The sequence below is a fragment of the Gadus macrocephalus genome, chromosome 16, assembly GCF_031168955.1.
Source record: "Gadus macrocephalus chromosome 16, ASM3116895v1".
In the NCBI taxonomy this organism is placed as follows: Eukaryota; Metazoa; Chordata; class Actinopteri; order Gadiformes; family Gadidae; genus Gadus; species Gadus macrocephalus.
In genome coordinates, this window is record NC_082397.1 from 12,138,001 (window position 1) to 12,165,080 (window position 27,080).

Genomic DNA, 27,080 nt, shown 5'->3' on the forward strand with positions numbered 1-27,080 from the left:
TCTAGCTGAAGCAGACAGGAGGGATCACGTAGTCCAGTTGATGAACCAGTATGTTAATTAAAAATATGTTGTCCAAACGCCACCTTTCAGGGTTCTTTTTAAACCATCTTTAAAGAGTAGGCCTCAGCACAAGATAATGGACACGTTTCATATTTAAAAAGAGTGTAATCGATTTTATTTTCGAATGCTTTTGCTAAAGCCTTTTTGTCCATAGGGTCTAGAACCATGCACAAAAGTGTAAGGCATATAAGCTTACACTGAATGAGTGCAAATCATTTCTGAAAAGGTCAGACATAACTAGATAGTCAGATTATATTGACAACGTATTACCTTTTTGTTTATTTCAAGGCAAATGTAGTTTATACCCCGATGCACTAGATGGCGCTGCAGCTGCATAAAGTAGGTAACAGGGAGGAGTGGAGTTGTGAAGGAAAGTCCCGCAGTGTGCTCCTTGCGCTGCTGTCGCTACGTTACCCGGGTTTATCAGCTAAAGCTAACTAGGGGAAACCACTCATCGGATTTTAAAATATATAACGGAAACCAAAATGGCCTCTGGTAATATTTTTGTTTATTTGTTTGCAAACATTTGTTTAAAAGATTGAATACATTACCAACAAACAGCTAGCCGATAGCAATAAGCTTTTAGCCAAATTAGCTGCTGAGCCAGAAGGCCAAGGACCCGTCTATTTACCGGAACTCACCGTCCGTTACCTAATAACTACTGCGTTTTATCCATCTAGCCCGGTTTGGATGTGCATTGTCCATCTGATTGTAGTATGATTTAATCGATTTGTCGTTTATTTTCCTGATTACCGATGCTTTACGCCCGGTAAACCGAGGCGGCTAACCCGCTGCTCTTAATTTGTCATCCTACGTGAACGTCTCGCTGTAGCTCACAGGCCCATTGTTTCCCTTTTAGGGTGAATTCAAATCCTGCAGCCAGTGAACGCACGGTTTTACCCGTTAACCAAATCAAATGTTGCACATCAAAATGTTAGCCAACATAGTACCCACGCTTGTATGGCCTTCATCTACAGTGTATTCAACACATTTTCGCTGTCCCCATGAGTACGTTAGTCAAAGGCGAGACAAAACCCACCGCCATTTTTGTTGTAGCTAGCTACATCGTGGGGGCAGCTATACTCTGGTCAACTCTTGCAGACCAGTGTTCAACGGATGGTTAACTACGTAGTAGTCACGGGTTTCGTTTTCTTTTTTTACTATCTGTATGCACTATAATTGTTGTCTAAATGTTGTCCTGAACTCTCTTTGACTCGTTCTCTCTGTTCAGATTCGGGCTACGGTCAGCATGGTGCTGCACAGAGGTATTGCACACTTCACGTCAATATATATTTATATATAGATCCAAGAATGACCTCATTTGTCTGATAAGTGAATTACTACAAATTACCCGCACAGTAAACATTTTAAATGTTTCTTTCCATAGCTATGGGTCGTATGGCAGTCAACCAGGTGGACAGGTAAAAATAACACTATCTACTAATGGATTTTCAATAGTTTCGTTTGTGTAGATATAACGTTAATGTTCATATTGTCTTAATACACCTTATTTTCCCAGGGTTACGGTCAGGGAAATGGCAGTGGCACCTATGCAGCACCGACTTACCCTGGCTATGGGCAACCAACTACAACACCAGGTATGCTTTTCAAACTATTGAACAAGCAATTACCCTGCAGTTAAATTTGACCTTTAACGTTTCACCTATTGTATAACGTGTGCCAAAAATGGCACATTAATACAATTCATTAATAAAAAAAAATTCACTGTCACTTCTAATTATGGCAATGGGTTGGCTTGATTTTCAGCCAATAATATAACATATTTCTCATCCTTTCAAGCATTCAATTTTGAATAAAATAATTGAATCAAAAGGATTACATCCCTTTAGCTCTTGTATTCGACACAATGCTTTAGTGATTATTAAAAAGTTAGCATTATTTACTGGAAATACCTTAAAACCTTAGACTTTTCCTTGTATGTTGGCATTAACCATGTTATCTAACTTTTTGGCAGAGGCTTACGGTCAGCCTACCGCTGCAGCCTACGGTCAGCCACCGAGCTACGAAGGCTATGGAGCGCCGGCAGCCCAGGAAACTACAGGGTATGCCCACCTCTAACATTTATTTAGCTATGCCACTGGTTCTTTACCCTTTGAAAGCCAGGGGACTTCTGTGTTTCCGTATTGTACAAGCCAAGGGAAACCAAGGTTCAAACAAAAAGGTTTGCAGGGGGATCCTCTGGTATTAAACCTCCACTATAGGATTGTAAACCTTCAAGTGTTGTCAATGATGTGTGATTGATTGGGTCCTTCCCCTTCCCACAAGGTATAGTGATAAGTCGTCCTACGGTTCAAGTGCCTACGGCCAGCCGCCGCCGCCAGCGGCTTACGGTGGAGGTGGAGGTGGCGGCTATGGAAGAAGGACTGAAGGTGAGACTACTTCTAGTTCAGTCCTATGCACAAATTGCACATAGTAGCACACTTGGCTCGAAAGCTGTCCTACACGTTTATTCTATACAATTTATGAACACACAGACACACACACACGTTTATATCTATACTTTTGAATTATAATTTTAGTTCTAAAGGGAAGTAAATTTTTTTTAATTTTCAATATTTGAATGAAGTTGCAAACAAGCAGTTTTTGGTCAGCTCCTGAGTCCTTTGATCACCAGGTGAAAGCGGAGGCGCGCCCACGAGGTTCGGACGGGACGAGGGGGGTGCGGACCGCTCAGAAGGCTACAGAGGGCGGGGGCGTGGGAGCGGCGGCGGTGGCTTTGAGCGTGGCGGATATGACCGTGGGGGCTATGAACGTGGCGGTGGAGGAGGCGGTGGCTACGATCGCGGGTCAAGAGGAGGGCCTCCGGGTATGGGGTAAGTTGCATCGCGCCACTGCCCCGCAAGGTATTCCTCCATAGACCATGCTTGTTCACAAGACCCCACTCTGGACCCTTTACATGAGCAGATAGGCCCACGGGCAGTCTTCCATTGTGAGATCACCTGTATTATTTTATTTATTTAAAAAAAAAAGAAATCTCACTATTTTCTTACGTTATTTATCTTTATCGGCCTTTAGGTTGTATACATTTGAAGTTAAACTTTATAGTTTATGCATGTGACCTTCCCGTTCCTCTGAAGTGGTGGGTTAATCACGGATTTTTGTAGGAGTCATCATTCAGGGGAATGGTGTGTGCGTTTCTGTGTGTGGGGGCGGGTGCTGCTGTACAACATGACTCCACTAGGTGGCACTCCTGGAATTCTGTTGGGTGTCTTTTCTGCCCCTGGTCAATATATATATATTTTTTCTGCTCTTGGCTCATCCATAAATTGGTGGATGCACGATGTATGGGTCATAATTTCGGTCTGGAACGAGATGGCAAACCTAAAAGATGAAATAATTTTGATCCTGTGAATTTTTGCCTAGGAAACCGGCGTTCTATTTGTGAGTATTGATTAGAATATGTTTTGAGGTCGGGACAGTGTATTTCGTGTATTTTAAATTGCAAGCTGTCGGACTTACTGAGGGCAAGTCAGTCTTGACGGGTGGCTTGAGAATTATAACAAGCAGCCAAACTCTCGTGGAAGGTAACTATGGAAGACTTGATGGACGCCATGTGCTTAGACCAAATCCTCATCCCGAGCTGTATCACATTCAATAGGCTTCATTCAAGTGTTGTATATTCTACTTGGTAAGCATGTGTGCTCTGTTTTACATGGATCTACATTCTATACTACAGGTGTTAAGAGTGATTGAAGATTAAACTTAGACCAATTTGACCTGTAAGTGTTGGCAAAGCTAAATTGCGCTGTTAACTCGGCCTAGTGTATCCAATCTGACATGAAACACCCAAAATACACTTGAATCTAAACAAATATACCATATATATATACCATAATGGTTATCCAGCGAGATGTGACGAGTGTCTTAACTCATCCAGATTGTGAAATCGCAGCTGCTTAGCAGCCGTTCCATTGCTCTCTTAATGTCCAAGACTAACGCATTCCCCTCGTGTGAGCTATGTCTACCATAGTCGCACAGCGCGGCAGGAGTGCATACTGATGGGATGTAGGGGAGCTTTGAGCTCTGTCTTTGGGACAAAGGAAAAGCCATCATATCTCCAATTTTTCCTCTGCAGAGGTGGTGACCGTGGTGGCTACAAAAATTTCGGTGGTAAGTGATGAGCATCAGAACTGTCTCGGTTGGGGAGGAAAGAACGTGGGTTAGCAGGAGAGAAAGAAATCATAAAACAGGGCAACATAGGAAATGGAAAGGAAAAACGACAAACAAGCATGGTGATGCCACCATTTTTCATTTCCAAATCCTGGGGGCCGCACCTAATCTTAGTGGGATATGTCCTTACTGCACTTCAGATATGGTAAAAGAACATGGTGCTTGAGTTTTATACTAATGGTATTGATGCATGAAGACCAAGGTTGAATGTTAACTGGCAGAGGAAAAAGGTGTTCCTAAGGCGACAAAGGAAAACTTCTTAGAACCGGAGACTGCTCTTCTTGGTTGGTTTGTCCAGAAAAGGCTCAATTCTGCCCATGTTGTAAGATGGTGGTGTAACGTGCAACTGTCCCAAAACACACCCCAGGAAACTAAAACCTTGCTGACGTATCTGTTAAAAGTAGTGCAAAGCATCGCCTAGATAGCAGTGAAGTGGAAATGTTTAGGACTAAAGGTGTTGGAAGTTCCCATGCTCGCAAGCTTTTCTCAACCCATGCTTTCCATCTTGCAGGCTCCCGAGACTACGGCCAAAGGGATGAGCCTGGAGGTACGTCTGGACTGTAGCGGGTCACATCTCGATGATCTGCTGAATGTAGTGGAACTTGCTGTTCTGTGCCTAACGTGTGTTAATACTTGATGTGTCCCTCTGTCCACAGGTGGAGGCAGCAGTGGTGGGGCTGAAGACAACTCTGACAACAACACAATCTTTGTCCAGGGACTTGGAGAAGAGGTCACGCCTGATGAAGTCGGCACTTACTTCAAGCAGATTGGCATCATTAAGGTGTGGTTTGGGAGCCTCTGGAGATGGCTCACAACAAGATAAAGGCCGGACCTATCAGCCGAAGGACCAAATGGGAACTCTGTCCATGTGGGGAAACTGTTCAATAAATTAAAATATTATTTGTATGTGTCAAAAGTTGAACAAGAAGACGGGCCAGCCGATGATTAACCTGTACTCGGATAAAGCCACCGGCAGGCTAAAGGGAGAGGCCACCGTCTCTTTTGACGACCCGCCCTCCGCCAAAGCCGCCATCGCATGGTTTGACGGTAAGAAACCAAATCCACGTCGGCATGTCTCCCGCAGGAGCGTCTCGTTACACCCTTCACACCGGTGTCTCCTTCTCATCTCTAGGCAAGGAGTTTAACGGCAAGGCCATCAAGGTGTCGTTCGCCACCCGCAGGGCCGAGTTCACGGCGAGAGGAGGCGCCCGAGGGGGCGGAGGGGCTGGAGGAGGAGGAGGAGGAGGCGGCGGCAGTGGAGGTAGAGGAGGTATGACCTGTGAGAATAGCTTGACCAGCAAGTGTATTCCCTCAAACTTTAGGGTGTTGATGATTCTGCTGGGCTCACGTCCGATGAATGGTTTGTCCCGTCAGGGTTCAGGGGTCGTGGCGGTGGAGGACCCAACTTTGATGTCAAGGGAGGAGACTGGCCGTGCCCAAATAGGTAGGTAGGGGGGTGTGTGTGTCATGTTGATTCTCCTGTAGAGGGATATTCTCGCAGGTATGCTATTTGAAGAAATTATTGAAAATGGATTTGACTCGGCTTCTTCTCCTTCTCAGCTCTTGCGGCAACATGAACTTTGCACGTCGATTTGAATGCAACAAATGTGGCACGCCCAAACCCGGGGACAGCTTCGGAGGAGGAGGTACGGTTTGAATTTCAATGCATGCCATCTTCTGTACGGGTATTCATATTTTTGCCGGCTTCTAATATTTCATGAACCACCTGCCTTTTGATTGAAGTCAGTCTCCTCGTTAACGTTTGATGGTGTCTGCCCTCAGAGCGTGGAGGTGGCGGGCGTGGCGGCTACGGCGGTGACCGTGGCGGCGGATTCCGGGGTCGCGGTGGGTTCCGTGGAGGAGACCGCGGTGACCGTGGGGGCTATGGCGGCGGTGGTGGCGGCGGCTACAAAATGGGAGGACGGTGAGTTGAGCCCATCTAGATGGTTCACTGTTTGGTTAGTTTTGCATGTTCTAATACCTGAGTCGTGCATTTCAAGGTGTGTACATTCGGTGTGGCGCCGTGTACACATTGCGTAACCCAGGGCTGGATAATGTAATGTTTTACATTGGAATTCCCTCTGGAAATCTTTGCTTATGTTAGGTTTGAGATTGCAGCTCCTAAACCCAACTGTTTTGCTAGTTAACCACTAGAGGGCGTAGCCTGCTTTTTATACGGAGGCCTCAGGCAGAGTCATTAGTCATTCATGGCAAGTCGCTGCCGGTTTTCCAGACATGACAATTGTCAAGGATACAAAGCAGACTCTAGGGCGCAATGCCTTTCAGGTGTCCTTTGTTAGATGGCGGTTATACCAGTCAGTGGTACATCCAGAAGGGGGGTGGGTCAAACTGTTCCTAATTGATTTCCCTATTTGGAATCCCTATTGTTCATTTGAAATTTCAAGGAAGATATAATTGCAGGAATCTTTTGCCAACAATTCTTCAATCCGCAGCCTGCATGTTCATGCTGTTTGAGATGTTTTCCAGAGGCGTGTCCTCGTTGGCACTGATTGATGTCTAATGTGCCTCCTTTGCCCTTCCTCAGAGGTGATCATAGAGAAGACAGAAGAGACCGGCCATACTAAATGTTCAGCAGTCGACCCGGTTCCAGCCCAGGGGTGTGTGGTGGTTGGGAGCGTGGTATGGGGGAGGGCTATGGGGGGAGGAAGGGATTCGGCTTTGAGAGGGATTGGATGGGATGGGGGGGTCGGGGGGGGGGGGGTGGGAGAACTGCTGGAAAACTGACTTGCATACCTTCCTTTTCTTTGCCAATGCATCCCATGTTGCTTTCTGTTTGTGATGGAAAGATGTACAGCGACTGTGAAGGGACTTTTTGGGCTGTATGGACGCATCTGTATTGGGGTCAAATGTTTTATTTTTTTCCTCTCATTTTATTTGTACATCTTTTTTTTTTTTTCTTCTTAAATTCTAGGTCCAGGCTTTTTTTGTGGGGTAGACTTATTGTTTTGTTTTGTATGATCAAAATAAACTGTTAAACCTTTTTCCAAAATATTAAAAACTTGTGCTTTTTATCCTTTGTTTTTCTTTACCATTATACCACACCTTTTAAAACAGGAATTGATGTTGGTGATTTTATTTGAATCTTAAGCCCACCAGGAATATAGCATGCTCTTTTTTTCATTGCCTTGAGCTACAAACGCGTGTAATTTAGTGAAGCGGGGCGTTACGAGCCCTCCCCTCTGGTCTTGCAGTTTTACAGGCACGCTCTTCATTAAGTGGGCGAAGCAACAAGCGCACTGACATCGAGCATGCTCCTATTGCCAGAATGCGGATCACTATGTGGAACTTGTTCCTCCCATCGTATTGAAGCTTAGATGGAAATGTATGATGTGTTCGGAGAACAATGAGTGAGGATACTTTTTCAACCCTAAAATGAATTTTCGGCCTCCGGACCGGCGTGAAAAGTCACTTGAAGCCGGTGCATCATCATGGATCTGGACCTTAACGACGCTCATCGCTGTTAGGGCCGCGGTTTGTTCACCTGTGTCCATTGCCCGAACTGGGAGAAATGCCCCCGAGGTAGGCTACCTGACCGACCTGTTTTGAAATCTATGGGAAATCTATTAAATCTAGTTCTTGCTGGTCACTTATTCAAATAAAAAATTGAGTTATTTTATTTATAAAGATCGTGTAGCCTACTTTATTGATTTTGATATTGAATTTAAAGTTGTACTGTATAAAAATGCATCCGTTTTTGGTTTAATTCTTCCTGTCGTTGCTTGCACTGAGCAAGAGTAGGCTAGTTAGAAATGTAGTATTCCATGCTCGTTTAAAAATAATTCTCGTTGCGTTTGATTGGATAGCGTAGGTATTCCTGGCATTTATGTTTGCTCAAAATATTCCACAAGCTGTAACTCAAATGAAACGACAGCCCTTGGGAGCTCTTGTTTTAGATTAATTCGGGTCGACATGTCACTGGCTGACTGTCACAGACAAATAGATGGAAACGTGTTTACCATATTTGGTGTGCTAGCCATGTGTCTTCCTGAATGAATCCTTAAGGGGAATAATGAGGTCGAAATTCATAGTCTAAGTTTTATCACTACACAAACACAAGTATGTGCTTGCTTATCTCTGGTGTACTTGTGACATCAACTGGTTTAAGATAAATTAAAAGCTCAGTTATTATTCACAGTAATGTTTGGACTTTTAGACCTGGTAAGAAGAAATAACATTAATTGTATGTATTCTCCCTTTTTGTTATATACCATATTCTTTTTGTATGCTGGTTAGAATGGTCTAAGGGATGTCTTCTCCAACAAATGTGTCAATTCCAGGTATTTCTCGAAAAGTATGGCTATCTGCACCGGGAAAACCACATCCACAACACTGCAGAAGTACAATCAGCCATCAGGTGGGTCTGAAAGGAAATCAGCACATTGAAGAGAGGCTACTCCCTTTCCCAAGCCTGGTGTCCAGTCCTAAACACATGTTCCCTGGTTTATGCGATAGTGGTTTGGCTCGACAAAGCACAGGAGTGAAGGGCTGTAAGTAGTCTCTCAATAAAAGCCATCATGGTTTATGCTCTGGTTAAAGAGAAAACAGAAAACTCACATAGGCTTTCTTAATTGCACTAGAATTTGGTCTTGCTATTTGGCTTTGTCTTGACAAATTGAGGAAGGGTGGAAATATACAGTACTGGCACTTGTTTCCAATGTATTCATCAGGGTGGTGTTTTGGTTAAGTGTAGAACAGCCCTGAGGGCTTGTAATGAAGTCGTAAAACAGACCCTCACCCCACTGGTGGAAAACCTCGCCTGGACCATCTAATAACCCAGTGAACCTCGCCCTCTGTCCTACACATTATCTCAGACTAATTATACCAGCATTCAAATGGTTTTAAAGGATCCACCTGTGCAAATCCTGCATTTTTTTGCACGCTCTAAGACTTTGTAAGGGTTTTAATAAGTTAGCAGACATTAAGACGAACAGGGGACAGTCTTTGCAGAGGCCTGGGTCTTTCTCAGTCTGAGGCACGATTCCTTCTACTTTCAGGGTTGTTGGGCTCTAATCGCTGGTAAACTATCGATTGTGGCTTGTTTTTCACAATCCTCTTATCTAGCATTGCTTTTCCTGCTCGGTCGAATTATGTCACACTGATAGATTAGTTCATTTCTTCTCTTGAAAACAATTCCGTAGGAAATGCTCAAAATATGCATAGTGCCTAAGAGCACATTGCTAGTCATAAGTAACAATACTATCCCCTAAAAGGATTAAGTATTCTCGTTCCATAGTTGATTTGACATAAGAACACAATCTTAAAACATACCTTTTTAGCTCTGCTTTCTTCTCATAAAATAGTGTGGCATAATATTTGGTTTAAATCTACCTCTCAAAAGTATCTGATTCTAAACAAATAATATTACTTATTCTTGTTGTGTTGTTTACCTCGGTTAAGAACTTTGTATTGCAGCTTTGCACGATTGACAAACCATCCGACAAGCCCTGCATTATGGAAAGAAGCTTAAGTGATCCTCTTGCCCAGAAATAAAAATTCTACCTTTTCTGGGGCTAATAGTAGGCCCATCAGTCTACTACCAGTGCTGAGCAAGATATTAGAGAGGATTGTTTTTAATCAAATTCAAGACTATTTTATTAATAACGAATTTATGACAAAATCCCAGCATCCATATCGAGTTGGTCACTCAACTATCGCTGCTATTGTTCATATTGAAAGAAATGGACAACAAAAGAATTGTGCGTACTGTTTTGCTTGATTTTGGTGCGGCTTTTGACATTATTGATCCTGCACTGCTAATTGATAAACTCTATTGCTATGGTTTCGCTGATACTTCCCTCTCGTGGATGGAGAGTTATCTGTCTGGCAGGAAGCAAAGAGTGTTTTTCAATGGAAGCTTATCAGTCAGCAAAGATGTCCTCTGTGGAGTGCCTCAAGGAAGCTGTCTGGGTCCTCTTTTATTTTCTACCTTTACCAATGACCTTCCCTATGTTCTGGAACAGACAAAAGTTGTAAAGTGTGCTAATGACTCAACTATGCTCTGTGCTGCGTCAACATGCAATGAACTGACAGAGGTATTATGCAAAGAATTACAAACTGTCTGATTGGGGACAACAAATTAGTTTTGAACATCACTAAAATTAAGTGCATGGTTATTGGTACTAGGAGAAGGCTTGCAGAGACTCCTTTTTAAATCTATCAATGGGTGGTATCCCAATAGAGCAAGTAAGACAAATTAAATGACTTGGCATTATAATAGATGATCAATTTTCATTGTCTGACCATATTGATTCTATTGCTGTATGATCTTGTAATATTGCTCTGGCAAATGCTATGCCCTCACTATGTGACACCCTCAGTGAGGAATCAGTTGATTCAGGCTCTTGTTCTCTCCTGCTTAGATTATTGTATGGTTGTGTGGTCCAACACTGCAAAAAAACATATTAAAAACTCAAACTTGCTTAAAATAGAGCTGCAAGATTGGCTCTTCAATGTTCTTTGAATGTCTAACTAATATCATGAAGATGCACAATAGTCTGTCATGGTTGACCGTTGAGGCTAAAGTAACATCAAGTGTTGTAATATTTACCCGAAATGCCGTTGTTGGATCGGAAACCTCTAGTCATATGACTAGACTGGTCGGGAAAGGTTGTTTTGACCTCCCACAGCCCTAAACTGATTAACTGAATAAAGCAGTCATTTACTCCTTTATTCCTTACCTATTAACATAAAAAGCATCAAGGGTAAATATAGATGAACAAAATCACTGTAACACATGTTGAGGGAATCCACACAACAGAATTGACCCTCAATGCTTGCTGAACTTGTAAACTTGAAGATTGATCATGTATTGCATGTTATCAGTTTTAAAACTCACTTTTCTCCTGCATGGACTTGGTCTTTTTACTGGGAGGTTAATGATGTTTGTACAATGTATTGAAGTGTTGTATATACAGTGTTTCAGACTTTTGTGATGTAGATAGGTTTTTGTACTGTATGTATGTTTATATGTCTGTGTATTGTTATTTATTTTATGTGGACCCCAGGAAGAATAGCAACCACAGCTGTGGAAGCAAATGGGGATCTGAATAAAGAATGGTCATCTCTGCAGGGATTTCCAGTGGCTGTCCCGCCTACCGATGACGGGCCAGCTGGATGGGGCCACCCTCACCCGCATGGCAGAGCCCCGCTGCGGGGTGACGGACGAGGGCACCCATGACCTCTGGGCCCAGAGAATCAATCTCATCTTCACGGGCCGGTCGGCGCCCCCCAGTCAACTCACACTCCGAAAGAAGCGCTCCTCTTCGCCCCAAGGTAAGTTTGTTTTGTGTGTGTGTGTGTGTGTGTGTGTGTGTGTGTGTGTGTGTGTGTGTGTGTGTGTGTGTGTGTGTGTGTGTGTGCCTCTGTGCCAATCCATCACTTCACAGACACGTGTTTGTAAGCTAGTTGTGTTTGCATGGAGAGAAAAAGGCCACTTTTTAGATAGGGAACTGAGGCCAGCCAAGACATGCCCTGCTTGATGTCAGAGAGAATATGGTTCAAGAGTTGGGGTTTTTGCATATGCAGATAATGACTTAAGTGTATGTTATATACTGTACGTTGATGAGCGGAGGGAGTTTTACATACATGCGATTGACATGCGTATGTCAGTCATGTGTATACAGACGTGCACCTGTATGTTGTGGTTGTCTGTGTCTACCTTAGTTAGTGTTGCAAAGTGGTGGCTGGGTGGATCCTCTGTCATAAAGCCCAGTGATGGCCCACTTGGCTCCAAGGGGTGTAACCAAAGCTCTTGGAGTGTACTGCACTGACCCTTGCTATTTGTGACCATCTTAAAGAATGATCCCAGTATATCTGTGGTTTCATCACTAGTATTTTTTATTACGACATGACTTTGTTCCAGGTTTTAGCCTAGCGAATGATAAGAATGCCCTAATAGAGTATAATACAGAAATGACTTACATGATTAAGATGTCCTGTTGCATAGCAGTGTATTTAAGGATGGTTAGTAAGGGGACTTATTGCAATGTATCATCTTTCTAGGTCTTCGGTTACCCTTCTTGCAATATTAGGGTTACACCATCTTTCTTCAATTTGTTTGCATAACTTGCGGTCTCCCTCATTCCTTCCCTGCTTTTTCAACGCATAGAGCCTCAGAGCTCTCCCTCTTTCTCCTTACCTTACCTCTGCCTGGAGTCACAGCAGTCAGAACGTTGCATTCCTGCCTGTCACTGACATGATTGGCTAACTTACTGACTTGGAATGCAACAATAGGTGACGTTCGACGCCTCCTCTTCAAGTCAGTACCTGATGCGTTCCGTTGGCTAGCTGGGTCAACATGCGCCTCGCTGCCTAGCTTGCCTACCTTGAGCGTCTGAGGCCCGGGCTTGCCAGGTGGTTGAAAAGCTAACATGTGGAACAGATTGAGGCTAAAATGCCCTACCCCAGGCGGGTCTGACGGTCGTGTGACTATCTGGCTGTCTTATTGACATGAACAGCTGTTTGTTATTGGGTGCGTCGACAGCCGGCTCACCCTCTCGTTTTGTCAGGGCCAGACGGGACTCGCACAGATACACAGCTGTAGCATTATAACAACAGGATGTCATGGGGCCGATGATATTGCATCTTGAAGTAAACCCTCAGCCACATTGGGTTTTATGTGTCAGTTGATAAACACAGTTTACAGATTCCAGCAGGCATGTGTGTTTTTGTCTTTGTCCATTGAGTGAGGTAGTGGCTGTCGTCCAAAAGTTAAAGCAGGTAATTTGGTTGCTATGAGGCCGCTTCTGTGGGTGTTAAAATATATTTAAATCCAAAACAGCGGAGCCCTGCCAGCTCCCTCCCTCCTCCCTCTTTCAATTGCATGTTTGACAGTGTTGGGATCTGTTTGTGAATGAGACGCATCGCATTTGTAAATACCTCAAGTGGTAGTGGTGTCCAGGATACACAGTGTACTGTACACGCTGTCCTCCAAACAGGCCAAACAGGACCATCTCACGTGTTTAGGTATATGCGGTGTGCGTGTGTTTTGAGGCGTATGTCGTCTTTAGGTGAATGAGAATACAGATACCAACGTGTGACCAGCCACGTACCGGTAGCCTTAAAACCACAGGGCTAAAAGCAAAGCCAAAAGGGAGGGCCAGCTGTAGCCAGGGATGGGTGAAGGTGGTGTGGGTTGGGGGTCTGCTGGTGGTTCCCAGTCATATTTACTAGGCTGACATTCCAGCACCGCTGTCTGAGATAAGCGCTACACGGTGCGATAGGTCTGTTGCGTGTGTATTTTCTCACAGTCGTGTGTGTATTGGATCTGTGTCAGGCGTTCAACCATTCGAGAGAGATGGGGAACGTCAACAAACCAGCTGACCTTCTGTCAGTGTTTTTATGGGAAAGATGTCAATTTGGGTTACACTGTGGATATTGTTCTCATACACAGGAGTGTGTATCTCTAAAAATGTTGGATTACCACCCTGTTCAGGCAAAAGTACATGGCGGGGATGGTATGCTTTAAATGATATAGACTCTAAAACTCTTGTGGAAACTGTGACACAACTAAAGCCATCCACCTGTTGCCTTGATACTTTACCTACCAACCTCGTTAAGAATGTTTTTGACTGCTTAGCAATAGGCATATTGCAGATAGTTAACAACTCTCTTGTCAGGCAACTTCCCAAAAGCCTTGAAAACTGCAGTTATTAAACCCCTTTTAGATACCTCTATTATTAACAACTACAGACCAATATCAAATCTACCCTTCATAAGTAAAATCATTGAGAAAGTTGTCCTCCAGCAACTTAATCACTTCCTGGCATCAACTGGTTGCTATGACACCTTCCAATCAGGATTTCGACCCCTGCACAGCACTGAGACCACCCTTATTAAAGTTGTAGACGACATCCGTCTTAACACAGACCTGGCAAAACCTCAATACTAATGCTACTAGACCTCAGTGCTGCATTCAACACTAGACAATACAATACTTTTGGACAGGTTAGAAAACTGGGTGGGGCTTTCAGGCACAGTCTTAAATTGGTTCAGGTCCTACCTACAAAATAGGAACTACTTTGTTTCCATTGGCAATTTTGTATCAGAATCAACCAACATGACATGTGGAGTCCCACAAGGTTCGATCTTAGGAACCTCTTTATTCAACATCTACATGCTCCCACTAGGGCAAATCATGCAGAATAACAATATTGACCATCATTGCTAAAGCTATGCTGATGACACGCAAATCTATGTATCGCTATCACCAAATTACTATCGGCCCATAGATCTGCTGTGCCAGTGCATTGAGCAAGTGAAAGACTGGATGTGCCGAAATTTCCTTCAACTAAATGAGGACAAAACAGAGATAATTGTATTTGGTGCTAAAACGGAAAGGCTTAAAGTAACACAACACCTTCACTCTCTGTCCCTGAAAATCCAATCAAAGCCAGAAATCTAGGGGTTATCATGGATTCTGATTTACATTTCGACAGTCACATCAAATCAGTTATAAAATCTGCATATTATCACCTTAAAATTGTAGCAAGACTTAGAGGGCTCATGTCGACCGAAGACTTAAAAAAACTTGTACATGCCTTTATCACTAGTAAGCTTGATTACTGCAATGGTCTCCTTACAGGTCTCCCAAAACAAACTCTAAGGAAGCTTCAGCTTGTTCAGAATGCTGCTGCTAGAGTTCTAACAAAGACCAAAAAATGTGAACATAATAAACCAATTCTTAAATCGTTACATTGGTTTCCTGTAGGTCAGAGAATTGATTTTAAAATCATGTTGCTAACTAACCTATAAATCCCTACATGGTTTAGGCCCAAAATATTTAACTGATATGCTTCCACTACATAAGCCTTCTAGAACACTAAGATCTTCTGAGACCAATCTGTTAATTATCCCCAGAGTAAACACGAAACATGGGAAAGCAGGATTTAGTTACTATGCATCAAATAGCTGGAATAAACTCCCTGAGGATTTAAGACTTGCCCAAACTCTGAGCACATTTAAAACAAGATTGAAGACTTTTATGTTTGCTTTAGCTTTCTGCTAAATCTTAAATACATTGCAATTATTATTATTTTTTTTTACTTTGCCTTTATTTTCTATTTTATTACTAAAATGCCTTTTTAACTTTCCCTTTATTTTCTATTTTTATCAGAAAGATACATGATCTGATACCAGAGAAAAGGATAAGGGTTTGAGACCCAAGTTCTGTCTGGGTTAGAGTCCTAGAATCTGGGTTGGAGTCCCAGAGAAAGGACCAAGTTCCTTTAGTTCGGGTTGGAGTCCCAGAGAAAGACCTGAGTTCTGTCTGGGTTAGAGTCCCGACGTCTGTCTGGGTTGGAGTCCCAGAATAAGGCCTTTGGTTCGTGGTTAGAGTCCTGACGTGTGTCTGGGTTAGAGTCCTAGAATCTGGGTTAGAGTCCTAGAATAGAGTACGGGTTGGAGTCCCAGAGAAAGTACCAAGTTCTTTTAGGTCGGGTTGGAGTCCCGACGTGGGTACCAGAGAGACTGTTGATCTGATCTTAAATACATTGTACTTTCTATTTTACTCATTTCTTTGCATATGTTTTCTTTTACTGCACGCATGCACACAGGCACCAACGCACGCACGCACACACACACGCACACAAACACAGGCTATGTTACTGGCAAACAGGCTGCTTTCGTCCTGCCACTTAAACCATCGCTTAATTCATCTCTGCACCTTCAAATTTTGCCGCCCTTGTCACACACACACACACACACACACACACACACACACACACACACACACACACACACACACACACACACACACACACACACACACACACACACACACACACACACACACACACACACACACACACACAATAACCCAGACGATAATATAGTCTACCCCCACACACACAAACAAACACTTACGGACAGTAACTCTGGCTATCACATGGTCTCGATCGCTTCCTAATGTGCCCATGATAGTGCTCCCCGACCAACTGGGGGGGCTGTCGCGGAGGGCACACTGCTAATTGCTTCCATAAGGGAAGTTCAGGAATGTCTTCTCTATCTCACTTCCTGGCTTGTGTCCTGTGGGAGCCCTCACTGTGTGGAGGTCTGGGCAGGGAGACAGAGGAAGAGGAGCTCCAGAAGCTCTACCTGCAGGCAGGGCGGGGAGGGAGGCTTAACCCTGAGCTGAGGCTCGTCTTGTGGGACGAGGGGTCAAAATCCAACGGCAGCATACCTCCAGCATACCAGGAAAGGTTTTGTTTAACAGCTCCATTAGACCACGGTGCTTCACCGTCTCATAACCGTTGTGGTCAAATAGTTGACCTTGCTGTAGGACTCTTATGGTACTCTATATAAGGTGTTAAAGACGAGTCATTCCTCATATCTAACATATGTCTCTGGCTTCTTGCCAGCACCTCTTGTCTGACAAGCCATGCTGAACTATGGACGGTTAATAATGTACGGTGTCTGACGATGGGGTCAGCATTTGTCTGCTGTTGGACTGTTTATGTGCGTGGAGAACACACACATACATACTGATAGGCTATCATAGCCAAGCCCAGAGCCCCCAAGTCTCCCCAGCAATCTGCTCCGGGTCTCAAGGGGGTTATAACAAGCCAAACATATGGCGCCTTTCTGCCCTACAGAGTATAATGCTTGCTTTACTCTTTGTGCTTGTGTACATGTGTTACTCTCTCTATTTATTTCCCTTTTGCCGCTCGCTCTCTCTCTCTCTCTCTCTCTCTCTCTCTCTCTCTCTCTCTCTCGCTCTCTCTCTCTCTCTCGCTCTCTCTCTCTCTCTCTCTCTCTCTCTCTCTCTCTCTCTCTCTCTCTCTCTCTCTCTCTCTCTCGCTCTCTCTCTCGCTCTCTCTTTCGCCATCTGCCTCACTCCCCTTGCCTCTCTTGTGTAAAAACCAACATAAACTAAACTTCTCACCTCATTAACACTTTCACCAGTGCAAGTCTTCACTCTTGCTCTCTCTGTCTCTCTCTGCCCCATTGACGAGAGAGAGGGAGACAGAGAGAGAGAGGGAGAGGGGGAGAGAGAGAGAGAGAGAGAGAGAGAGAGAGAGAGAGAGAGAGAGAGAGAGAGAGAGAGAGAGAGAGAGAGAGAGAGAGAGAGAGAGAGAGAACACCTCTGGTTATGCCCTTTACGGACCACCGGTGCTACCCAGACGGCATCCAGCTGCACCCCTCCCTGCAGTCGTTGCCGTGCAGCAGAGCAGAACCCCCCAATGACTCCCTCCCCCCCTTCCCCCTCTGTCTGTATACATGTCGATGATGTTATTGTTGTTGTTATACGCTCCATGCAGCTTGCGCAAGCGTTGATTGTTGATTCAAAGTGTGCAGTCGATGGCCTGAGTTCTTACGGTCTACAGATCGCCATTCCCCCTATTTATTAATCTCCGCACAAATGTGTTGAGTTTTGATGTTTTGCGAGCCCATGTTATTAAAAGTGAGTGTTTGTGTAAACTGTTGACCGAAGCGTGCACTTAAAGTGCTTGTCAGTTTACCCTCACTGTAAGCTAACACAGGTTGAATCCTTTCATTTGAACATCTCGCTTGGGGACAGGCCGGTTCATTTGAAGCCGGCACTTCCCATGTTGGCCCCCTTATACAGTATAATACTGGCACAGCCTAGGTACATATTAGGCACATAGCTATTCTGTTTCGTAATGCCCCCAATCTGTTGATGCCAAGGAAAAGACAGTTCAAACAACATCACATCATCTCCATTGCATCTGTCTAGACTCTAGAGACGAGCGTCTAAATGGATGTGGAGGATCTTTTCAGGATAAGCTCATAAGCAACCTGAACCCGAGGGCTCTTGGAGGTTTTGGAACGTTGCGTTCCATACAGTGTCCAAATATGTGTGCTCTTTAGAGTACACCTGGAGGATAAATGTGTTCTGTACGCACTTTGGTCAAATTGACCAAAAAGACCATTAACATTTCCTTCCCTACCATGAGAAGATATAAGATATTCTAATATATGATTTCTTCAAAACGATAACAACATAATAATCCATTGTAAGGAGTCCTTGTCTGACTTAAATAAATGAAGATAAACTAAATCTCTCTCTCTCTCCCCCCCCCCCCCCCCCCCCCCCCCCCCCCCCCCCCCCCCCCCCTCCCTGCTCCAGGAGACAAGTGGTACAAGCGCCACCTGACCTATCAGATGGTCAACTGGCCCCGCCACCTGTCCCCGGGCCCCGTGAGGCTGGCCGTGCGCGCCGCCTTCCAGCTGTGGAGCAACGTTTCGGGCCTTGTGTTCCGGGAGGTCCCCGGGGGGCCCGCAGACATCCGCCTGGCCTTTTACAAGGGAGACCACAACGATGGGGCCAGCAATGCCTTCGACGGCCCAGGTGGGGGGCCCGCACTGTCACACTTGTTCCCAAGGGCCGAAGCCACCCCCCCCCCTGCAGTTCTGAGGTTCAGCGTGGGGGTAAAAGTCAAGCCACAAGCCAAGCAGTTCATTGGTGTTACTGATTCAAATGGGCAATTCTGAGCGTGAAAAGCAGATGCTTTGTTTTTTTTGCTACTACAACCTTCGGTCACCTTTCAAATGGCGTTCAAGCTGATGTTCGGATTTACTTTGACATTTACATTTAGGAGACGCTTTTATCCAAAACGTACATTTGTCAAAAGAAAGTGAAAAAATATATCGCTGTCGGTACAGTAAGGATGTACATAGAACCAAGTACAAAGCACTCACAATCGCTGGGTTAACCCATTCCCCGTAAACAACAAAGATAACAAGGATATATGGATTTAGATTTCATATTTTGATTGAATTAACGATAGAGGATGAAGTGGTGATATGAGAGATTAATCAGTGAGTAGGGTGCTTTGAAGCACATTTGATTGCAAATTCCCCATCACAGTCTTGAATGCGTTCTCAGGGCTTTGGGGTCAACCGAAATATCAGTATGTATGGGTGTTATTATTATTAAACAATTGCCACGTTAATTCCGTGTGAGTAGCAGATCAGGTGACCTGTGATTGGCTGTCTTTCCATTAGGCGGGACCCTGGCACATGCCTTCCTCCCTCAGCGCGGTGAAGCCCACTTCGACATGTCCGAGAGGTGGACGCTGAACGGACACAAGGGACACAACCTGTTCATGGTGACCGCCCACGAGATAGGACACACCCTGGGATTGGAGCACTCACCTGTCCGTCATGCCCTCATGTCACCCTACTACAGGAAGCTGGGGCGGAACCTGGTACTCAGCTGGGATGACATCACCGCTGTTCAGCAGCTCTACGGTGAGGGGAGAGTGTTGGGTAGCTAGAAAAGTAAAGCTATTAATTATAAGTACGATAATCGTTCTGATTAATCATTTAAGTGATTAATACTTAATCATCAGAACACGTGCCAAGATAATAAAACAAGAAACAGAGATTAAATGTTGGGAATATCAGAAAAAAAATGTAATCATGTATTTACTTTACTGAATTGCCCAGCCAAAGGGGTTTTGATGGAATGTAAATATTTTGTCACTGGTTTCCGAAGGTTATAGACCTAAAACATAGCTTGTATTAGGTCATCGAGAATGAATCTGGACCACTTTTGCTTGCGGACAGAAGCCTGCCACGGTTCTTAAGGAAACACCTGATGTTGTTTGGGTGTTAAATTCCTCTGTGTCGGTCCTGTGGTTAGAGAGGTTATAGAGGGTATGCTTGAGTTTCGGTCCAGGTAAAAGGTGCTGACATCCAAACAATACTACACTATACAATAACTCCTCAATACCTCAAAAACGACTTGTATACAAATGTATCCCAGCACAAAAGGGCATCATTCAGAGAACTATTAGACTGGATGTTTTGTTTTATTTTCTGGCAAGGCGCGGGAAAATATAAGAGGAATTTTTGAATTCCTGCTGTGCCACCCAGTAAACTGGGAGTCATGGCAGTGGGTTGTAAAGAGCAGGGAGAGAAGCCTGAAGGCCTACAGCTGCAGCCTCACAGTTGGAACAAGCAGAAAGAGAACACACTGCTATTAAATCCAGCCTTTTTTACATTGGTGGAGACTGTGATTATGTTTTGGATGCACTTATACATTTGATGCCGACAAACTGTTCTGTTCTCCTGGAGGGTCTGGCTGATCACGGTCTGATAAGGACAAAGACCCTCATATGCATGGAGCTGGCCTATTTCACTATATGAGAGGATGGCTAAACCTATTGAAGTCATTTGCAGAAACACAACACACAACAAATATTCAATAACATGACATATTGCACACACAAGCAGAGAAGCTAGAGACACAGTGTTGTAGCAGGAGCCTCGTTAGCCTGGTGGCGATGGACGAGGGGTTGAGCTGTGGGGGGAAGTGTGCGTGTGTGTGTGTGTGTGGGCTGGGGGGGTGCTTATGTACTCCTCTTTATGGATGACGAATGGAGCTGTATATATATTTACTGATGAGCATGTGGACCCTCCCGGTATGTCAAAGACAGGTTTCCACACGTGCTGTTGTAGACAAGTCTCTCACTGGTCATGTTCTACCAGAGTTGCCACAAAGAAAGAAAATCCTTGACACACTTTATCTTACAATAACCATTTATCTTTTGTGAATTCAAAAGACTCCCAAGTGAGCTGGTGAAAACGTGAACCTCTGGTCTTAAGCTCAGGTATTTATGATGGAATGTCCACACGGCGTTCCGCCGGTCCCCCGTACACCTTGATGATTCACCTCTGAGTTCCTCTTAAGGCCATGTTCAGACACCCACATTCCTGTTCGATATCTGTGAGGGACCGCAACCTTTTCGGGGCTATGACGGGTTACGCGGACGTGGAAGTGTTTAGAGGAAAAATGAAAAACGTTCTTCTTCTGCCAACCCTTTCAACGTGCGCATGCTGTTTAGTTCGAATTGATACGGTCGGTGGTGAGCTTGTGTTAAAGGACACATGCAGGCGTGTGGTCGGGATGGACAGCAAGAGGCCACAGGTGCTGCAGCAAACAGAAGGTTTCGAAGGGTTTCTGAGATACTCTCAACCCATTCAAAATGATTTGTTAACCTTTGTTTTTGTAAAAATGGAATAAAGTTAATGGTTAGTGTGTTTCCTCAGTGTTGCAATGTAGTCTTGATTGAACATTATAAGAAAACTAACCATTGATACCTTCCTACTAAGGGAAAATACATATATTCAGTGTTTGTCCTTCAAGATTGAGTCTGTGGACTATCTTTACACTGGATTATATGCTTTGGGCTGAAGGGAAATCCTACTTTTTAATTGTATTCATAAAGATAATACTTCAAATCAAGTACCTACAAGTAGGTTTCACTTGATGCATTGACCAAATCAAGGAATGCTCACCTGGAATCTTAATTTGGAAACGACTGGGCAGTAATTCTGCAGACTATGATCAAATCTGCGCCTCTGGAATTTTCTTTTGTCAAGCAGATTTTAATCTAGTAATTGTAATGCCTGAAGACTTCAGCTGTTCCCACTCAAAATGCCCCGCTATACCAGAGAAGGCATGTACCCCAGCCGCCACCCAAGTGCCTACAGCAAAACGTTACAGCTGCTTATACCATATCAGCGTTTAGCCGTCTGTGTATGATTGCATGTGTGTGTATGTGTGTCTGCGTGGGTGTGGAACCCTCCCTCATGCCGACATTGAGATGATGAGAGGCAGATGTTCGCCTGGTCTAGATAGCCCCAGAGAACCAGACGGCTGACAGCTGCCAACTGAGGCCATCGTAGGATGTTTCGGCTACCTGAGGTAATGAGGTCTTCCTTAGATGACAATTTCCCCAAGACCCTTCAATCCAAGGACGTCTGGGAGATCAGTGATAGACCGCCGCTGATAAGCGCCACAGATATGGCATGAACCCTAAACCTCCCGTCTATGAGAGCATGTTTCTCAATTCGCAGACAAAGCGTTTATGACCACACTATAAACATCATGTTTGGCTTATAATGGAAAATATCGTATTTTGATTCGTGGATGTCATCATATTTACATCTCGTCAGTCTCTTATGAACAGGAAGGTGGTTGTGGACAAGGCAGTTAAGAGGCTGGCTCTGTTGTGTTTCAATGGACAAACGTTTGCTTAGGTCTGCCATACATATCAATTTAACACACACTGAATGAAGAAGTCTTCTTACACGTTCAAGCCCATGAAGGCAAACTTTATCCTCCGGCATCTATCCACATGCCCACTCTGATTTGATCAACCCCTTGGACAAATATTTGTTCAGCTCCTCAAGAAGAAATTGGTGTGCGTCATTGTTTGCCTTATGTAGCTGTTACCATGATTACCAGTCACTATGCAGACCATACTGATGTGTTGTATATTCATCGTTTCTTGAGTTTAGGTGCTACTGTAACGCAAGAATGGTGTGAATCTGGACAGAACTTCATACAAGCTTATATATGTGAAGCATAATGATTATTTTTCCTTTGGATGTAAACACTTAATTGTTACTATCAGGCTTCTTCTGTTTTGGTCAGCGTGCCTGTCTGTGTTTCTATCTTCGGTCTGGGATGGAGAGTTTGTTCCCATGAACTCTTTACAGAGGATTAGATGGGGCTATTCCACTCAGTCAATGCTGTAATAGCTTTGTCCCTGTTTTGTCTGTATCCTTTATTAACCAAAGGGCTGTATGAGAGGCTCTGTTTAAACCCCCCTGAGACTCAAATAGCAGTGTACATACTGAGAGACAGAAGCCTGCTTCCAGGATAAAGTAGGAGGTATGGTGTTGAACTCCTAACTCAAGTTAAATCCCCAATGGCCACAGCAAGCAAACCTCACCGCTAGCTGTGCCCTCATGACCCCAAAACTCACTCTCGGTCTCTTTGGGTAAAAGTGTCATTAAATGACTCAGTATGAATAAAGGAATAAACAAAATGAGTGACTGCTCCTTGGACCATCCCCTGGCCAATGCTCATCGTACCAGGATGCTCAGTGTGTCTAAAGACAGATATCTAATTGTTGTGTTGTTTTACCGTGTCTTCAGGGAAGCCATTAGGGGGTCTTCCCGTAAGTCTACCTGTCCAGGGAGTCGGCTGGGGTCTGCAAGAGTGGGAGATGGCCGAAGTGCATCATGGGAATCCAGACACATCCCAGCCCCTCTACTGCCAGGGGGTCTTCGATGCCATCACAATGGGTACAATTACAAAGGTTTAATCTCATTAATTGATATGACAATTCAGCCTCATTCTTTGGGGCAAAACTTAAACCGCACTCAAAAACAAAAGTACTGATGATCTGCACAATAACGTAACTACATTCTCAATAGATTCCTCTTAATTAGCCTGAAATTGTCATTCTAGGGCACACCTTAGGAAATGTCTAATGACAAGCTTTTAGCTTTGACGGTAAATACAGTAAATGAACCTGGCACCGTCGTGTCTCCCTGGGCCCGTTCAGACCAGAACCAGACAGTGGTGGTGTTCCGGGGCAGTGTCTACTGGACCATCCCTAGCGACGGCAACGTGAGCGGGCCCTTCCCCCTGCGGCAGCGCTGGGGCCACCTCCCTCTGGCCGTGGAGGCCGCCGCCTTCTCCCCCCTGGACTCCAAGTGGTATTTCTTCAAAGGTATATGTTTGGTGTTTTCATATAGTTGCACTTGTTGCCGAGAGTTCCTGGATATCCGTTCACATGCGCCTCACGCCTGGCTGCACATATCTGTAAAGGACAAGGGATTTGTTTTGCTTTTCTTTGCTTGTCTTGTTCCTTGCCTCTTGACTCACCTCTCACTCTGCCACACTGAATCATTTGTATCTGTTAACACAGTGACAAGGACATGCCAGTATCCAGGCGTTAGTTCTACTCCATATATATATTTCACATATAGTCAGTTTTTTTTGCATTTGGTCTGTTTTTGTGTTAGAATCACAAGTCATGAAGAGCTAAAGAGATTCAAGTAGTCTACAGAAGGTTGGCTTTGTTTCAGACTAGTTTTGATTTCACTTTGGACAATGTTTCATACATATTTCACGATACCCCATGTAAATTATTTTAATATTAGATAATGTTAAAATATGGTCATGGATCCCTGCAATGAAAAGCCCGATGCAAGAGCCTCAAAGGTAGAGAAGGGTCTATCTGCGGACCAGACTACACACACAGCACTTCACTACAAAACGTTGCTACTATGATCCAACATGATACCATCTCAGTAACCTGTGTGGCGGTAGATGCTGCTGTACCCTGAACCGTGACCCTAGTTGACCGCTAACCCTCTCCTCCTGTCGCCGGCGGCATGCAGGCAAGAGGACGTGGCGCTACACAGGCAGCTCGCTGGACCCGGGCTTCCCCAGGCAGAGCAGCGAGCTGGGGCTGCCCCGCCACCCGGACTGCGCCTTCTACTACGCCCCGCTCGGTCACATGGTCCTCTTCAAGGGCTCCCGCTACTCTGTGCTGAACCTGCACACGCTGCGCTCGGAGCCCTACTACCCCCGCAAGCTGAGCGACTGGAGCGGCCTGCCGCAGGGCTCCAACGGGGCGGTGGCGCGCCCTGACGGCCGGGTGTACCTGTTCAGAGAGCAGCGCTTCTGGAGGTTCGACCCCGTGAAGGTGCGGGTCACCCGGCAGGGCCACTGGGCCAGGGACCTGGGCTGGACGGGCTGCCGGAGCACGTCGCTGAGCAACGAGATCGTCTGAATGGAGGATGAAGTGGGGGAGTAAGGGTTTTTAGAGCAGAGGGGGACCTGTTTTGTTTGCCGGCTTTCTGTAACTGAAGCATCAACTAATCCTACTTTATTTGTACTGCTTTGTGATTTAGGTTTGCAGTCTGCAGAAAAATACGCTTATATGCACCACACCACACGGACTGGTATGGGTGATTAAGCCATCGTCACTGTATTCTCATGGCTTCACTAAAACATCCGTTACCAATAAATTTGGCATTACTTCCCAAAATCGAAATAATATTGGTAACAGATGTTTTTGGGAAGACAAGAGCGACAGTGAGAGTGGTTTGATCACCCAGACCTGTACCGTCCTTTAAAACGCTAATGGGACCATGTGATCAAGATAGTAGACATTATGGAAAGATTACATATTGTATGCTCAGAAATATTTGTGGTTATATTGTACATAAATGTTGCCAATTATGGCTGCACTTTAGTTTTCTCTTCAATGCAAAATATATTATGAGCTTTCCTAAACATTGCTGCCCCCACATGGTAAAATCATGTATTGCCGATTTATTTAGACGTTTCAGTAATTATTATACTTAAAATAAAATAGGATAATTCGGGCTGTGCGTACATGTAAATAGAAGGAGCCATTGTACATAAACAACTTTGAGTGGATTGGTTTTAGAGGACTTATATTATGTGTGTGGTATGCTGGCCAAACAACAGTGAAGATCCACTCACCGTAGGGCCACTGTAAGTGCAATATGTTGTGAAGGACTGTCATACTACAAATGTATCCAATGTAGCATTTTGGATTATTCCAGTTTGAAATGTTGGTCTGTTTGTACCAACCGACTCCCTGTAATGTTGCTAGAATTGATCTTGTTTTGTAGCGGGTAAAAGTTAGCAGCAGGTTTGATATTCTCCAGATATTTGGTTTTGACTTACCCCGCAATTGTATTCGTCAACACAATTTCCCTACATTACGGGTGTAGTATGTTGAGGACAGTGGCAACGACTTTAGTTGTTGCCATCGACATCTGTGCGAGAACAGCACTTAAATCGGCTGCTATGTTTTATGGACCATCTACAAATTATACCCCCTTAGACTAGTGGCATAGACTAACATGGAATTGCTTCAGGAAAGAAATCACCACATATCAATAAAAAAATACATTTTCTTATTCTGATTGCTGTAGGAGGCTACTTGCCAATGGTTGGCTGCTACTTTGCTGATGTGAAACAGGATGCAATTAATAGTTCAAAATATTCACCAAACATCATAAAAAATACATTTTCCCATTCTTATTGCTGTAGTAGTTAGCACCAATTTTTATTTCAATCACAAAGTATAAGGTCAGATTGTTTCATTTTGGATGGATAATATCTGTGTGAATGTAAATTTTATATAGCCCTTTCTATAGTATTAATACTGTCTGTAAAATTACATTTTGTTTGAATAACGGTTGCATTTTTTCATTCATGTGAATGGAGTCTGATGCAAGGCCCCATATTTCATTGTTAGTTGTAAATTTAGGTTAAATTGTGGATTTAGTATATACAATTTCAAATTGTCTGTAGGGATATAGTATGGATACTACCATGTAAGATTGTATGTAAGATTACACAATTCATTTTGTTTGAACAAGGGTAATTCATTATTTAAAATAAAGATGACACATATTGTTGACAAATGTTGTTCCATGTGTCTTTCTTTTAATCAGATCCCCTGCCCCTCAAAAGGTCTCTGCATGCCCCTGGTGCTTACAACTCAACCAGCCTCCAGCACACTTGTGTCAAGATACACGCCACACAGACACACACAGACAGACAGTTGGGCCCAACAAGCTAGCGCTAAAGACATAGACAATACTTCTAGACCTATAATCAGAGGCTGTTGGATGTATTAAGACTACACCAGGGCTGCTGGACATTGCATTAACCTAGGGTTGACACTAAGGTTTCAAAAGCACTTGCCCATCGGGCAAGTAAAGGTCAGGTTTAACTTGCCGGAATGTAATGTTCACTTGCCCAAATTATAATCAGAATCGTGAACGGGCCTCTTTTTGCCAGGCACCCGGCCTGGTTTTGGGGGGGCTCAGAAAAATCATCCTGGCTCAGACTGAAGCTGAATGTTAGCTTCCACACATGTTGTGTTTAAAAAATAACAAACTTCTCTTTGTTTACTTATTTATCGAGCGGTCACATCGTGCCATGAAGTGATTTCAGTCCACCGTTGCAACCTATTAAAGTTATCGCCAAGATATATGTA

At 44.2% G+C, this 27,080-nt stretch overlaps 2 protein-coding genes across 7 annotated transcripts; both read left to right on the plus strand.

Moving 5' to 3' along the window:
• Window positions 1-395: 395 nt before the first annotated feature.
• taf15 (TAF15 RNA polymerase II, TATA box binding protein (TBP)-associated factor) lies at window positions 396-7,283 on the plus strand. 5 transcript variants are annotated; one of them, XM_060075713.1, is made up of 16 exons: window positions 396-555; window positions 1,292-1,325; window positions 1,448-1,481; window positions 1,580-1,658; window positions 2,036-2,123; window positions 2,347-2,450; window positions 2,696-2,894; window positions 4,157-4,191; window positions 4,763-4,798; window positions 4,908-5,032; window positions 5,169-5,298; window positions 5,384-5,521; window positions 5,626-5,695; window positions 5,812-5,897; window positions 6,034-6,175; window positions 6,797-7,283. In XM_060075713.1, exons 1-16 carry the CDS (start codon window positions 546-548, stop codon window positions 6,834-6,836), a joined length of 1,350 nt encoding a protein of 449 aa, XP_059931696.1. In that variant the 5' UTR covers window positions 396-545; the 3' UTR covers window positions 6,837-7,283. The 5 variants fall into 5 exon arrangements, with proteins under 5 accessions (XP_059931696.1, XP_059931699.1, XP_059931700.1 ...); XM_060075715.1 differs by having other exon boundaries at window positions 397-555; window positions 5,384-5,512; XM_060075714.1 differs by having other exon boundaries at window positions 397-555; window positions 2,353-2,450.
• Window positions 7,284-7,422: 139 nt separating this feature from the next.
• On the plus strand, window positions 7,423-26,502 carry mmp28 (matrix metallopeptidase 28). 2 transcript variants are annotated; one of them, XM_060075709.1, is made up of 8 exons: window positions 7,423-7,791; window positions 8,550-8,626; window positions 11,342-11,544; window positions 18,359-18,580; window positions 19,237-19,482; window positions 23,182-23,331; window positions 23,595-23,762; window positions 24,436-26,502. In XM_060075709.1, the coding sequence occupies exons 1-8, from the start codon at window positions 7,645-7,647 to the stop codon at window positions 24,828-24,830; spliced, it is 1,608 nt and encodes a 535-aa protein (XP_059931692.1). In that variant the 5' UTR covers window positions 7,423-7,644; the 3' UTR covers window positions 24,831-26,502. The 2 variants fall into 2 exon arrangements, with proteins under 2 accessions (XP_059931692.1, XP_059931693.1); XM_060075710.1 differs by lacking the exon at window positions 7,423-7,791 and having other exon boundaries at window positions 11,277-11,544.
• The last annotated feature ends 578 nt before the right edge of the window (window positions 26,503-27,080 follow it).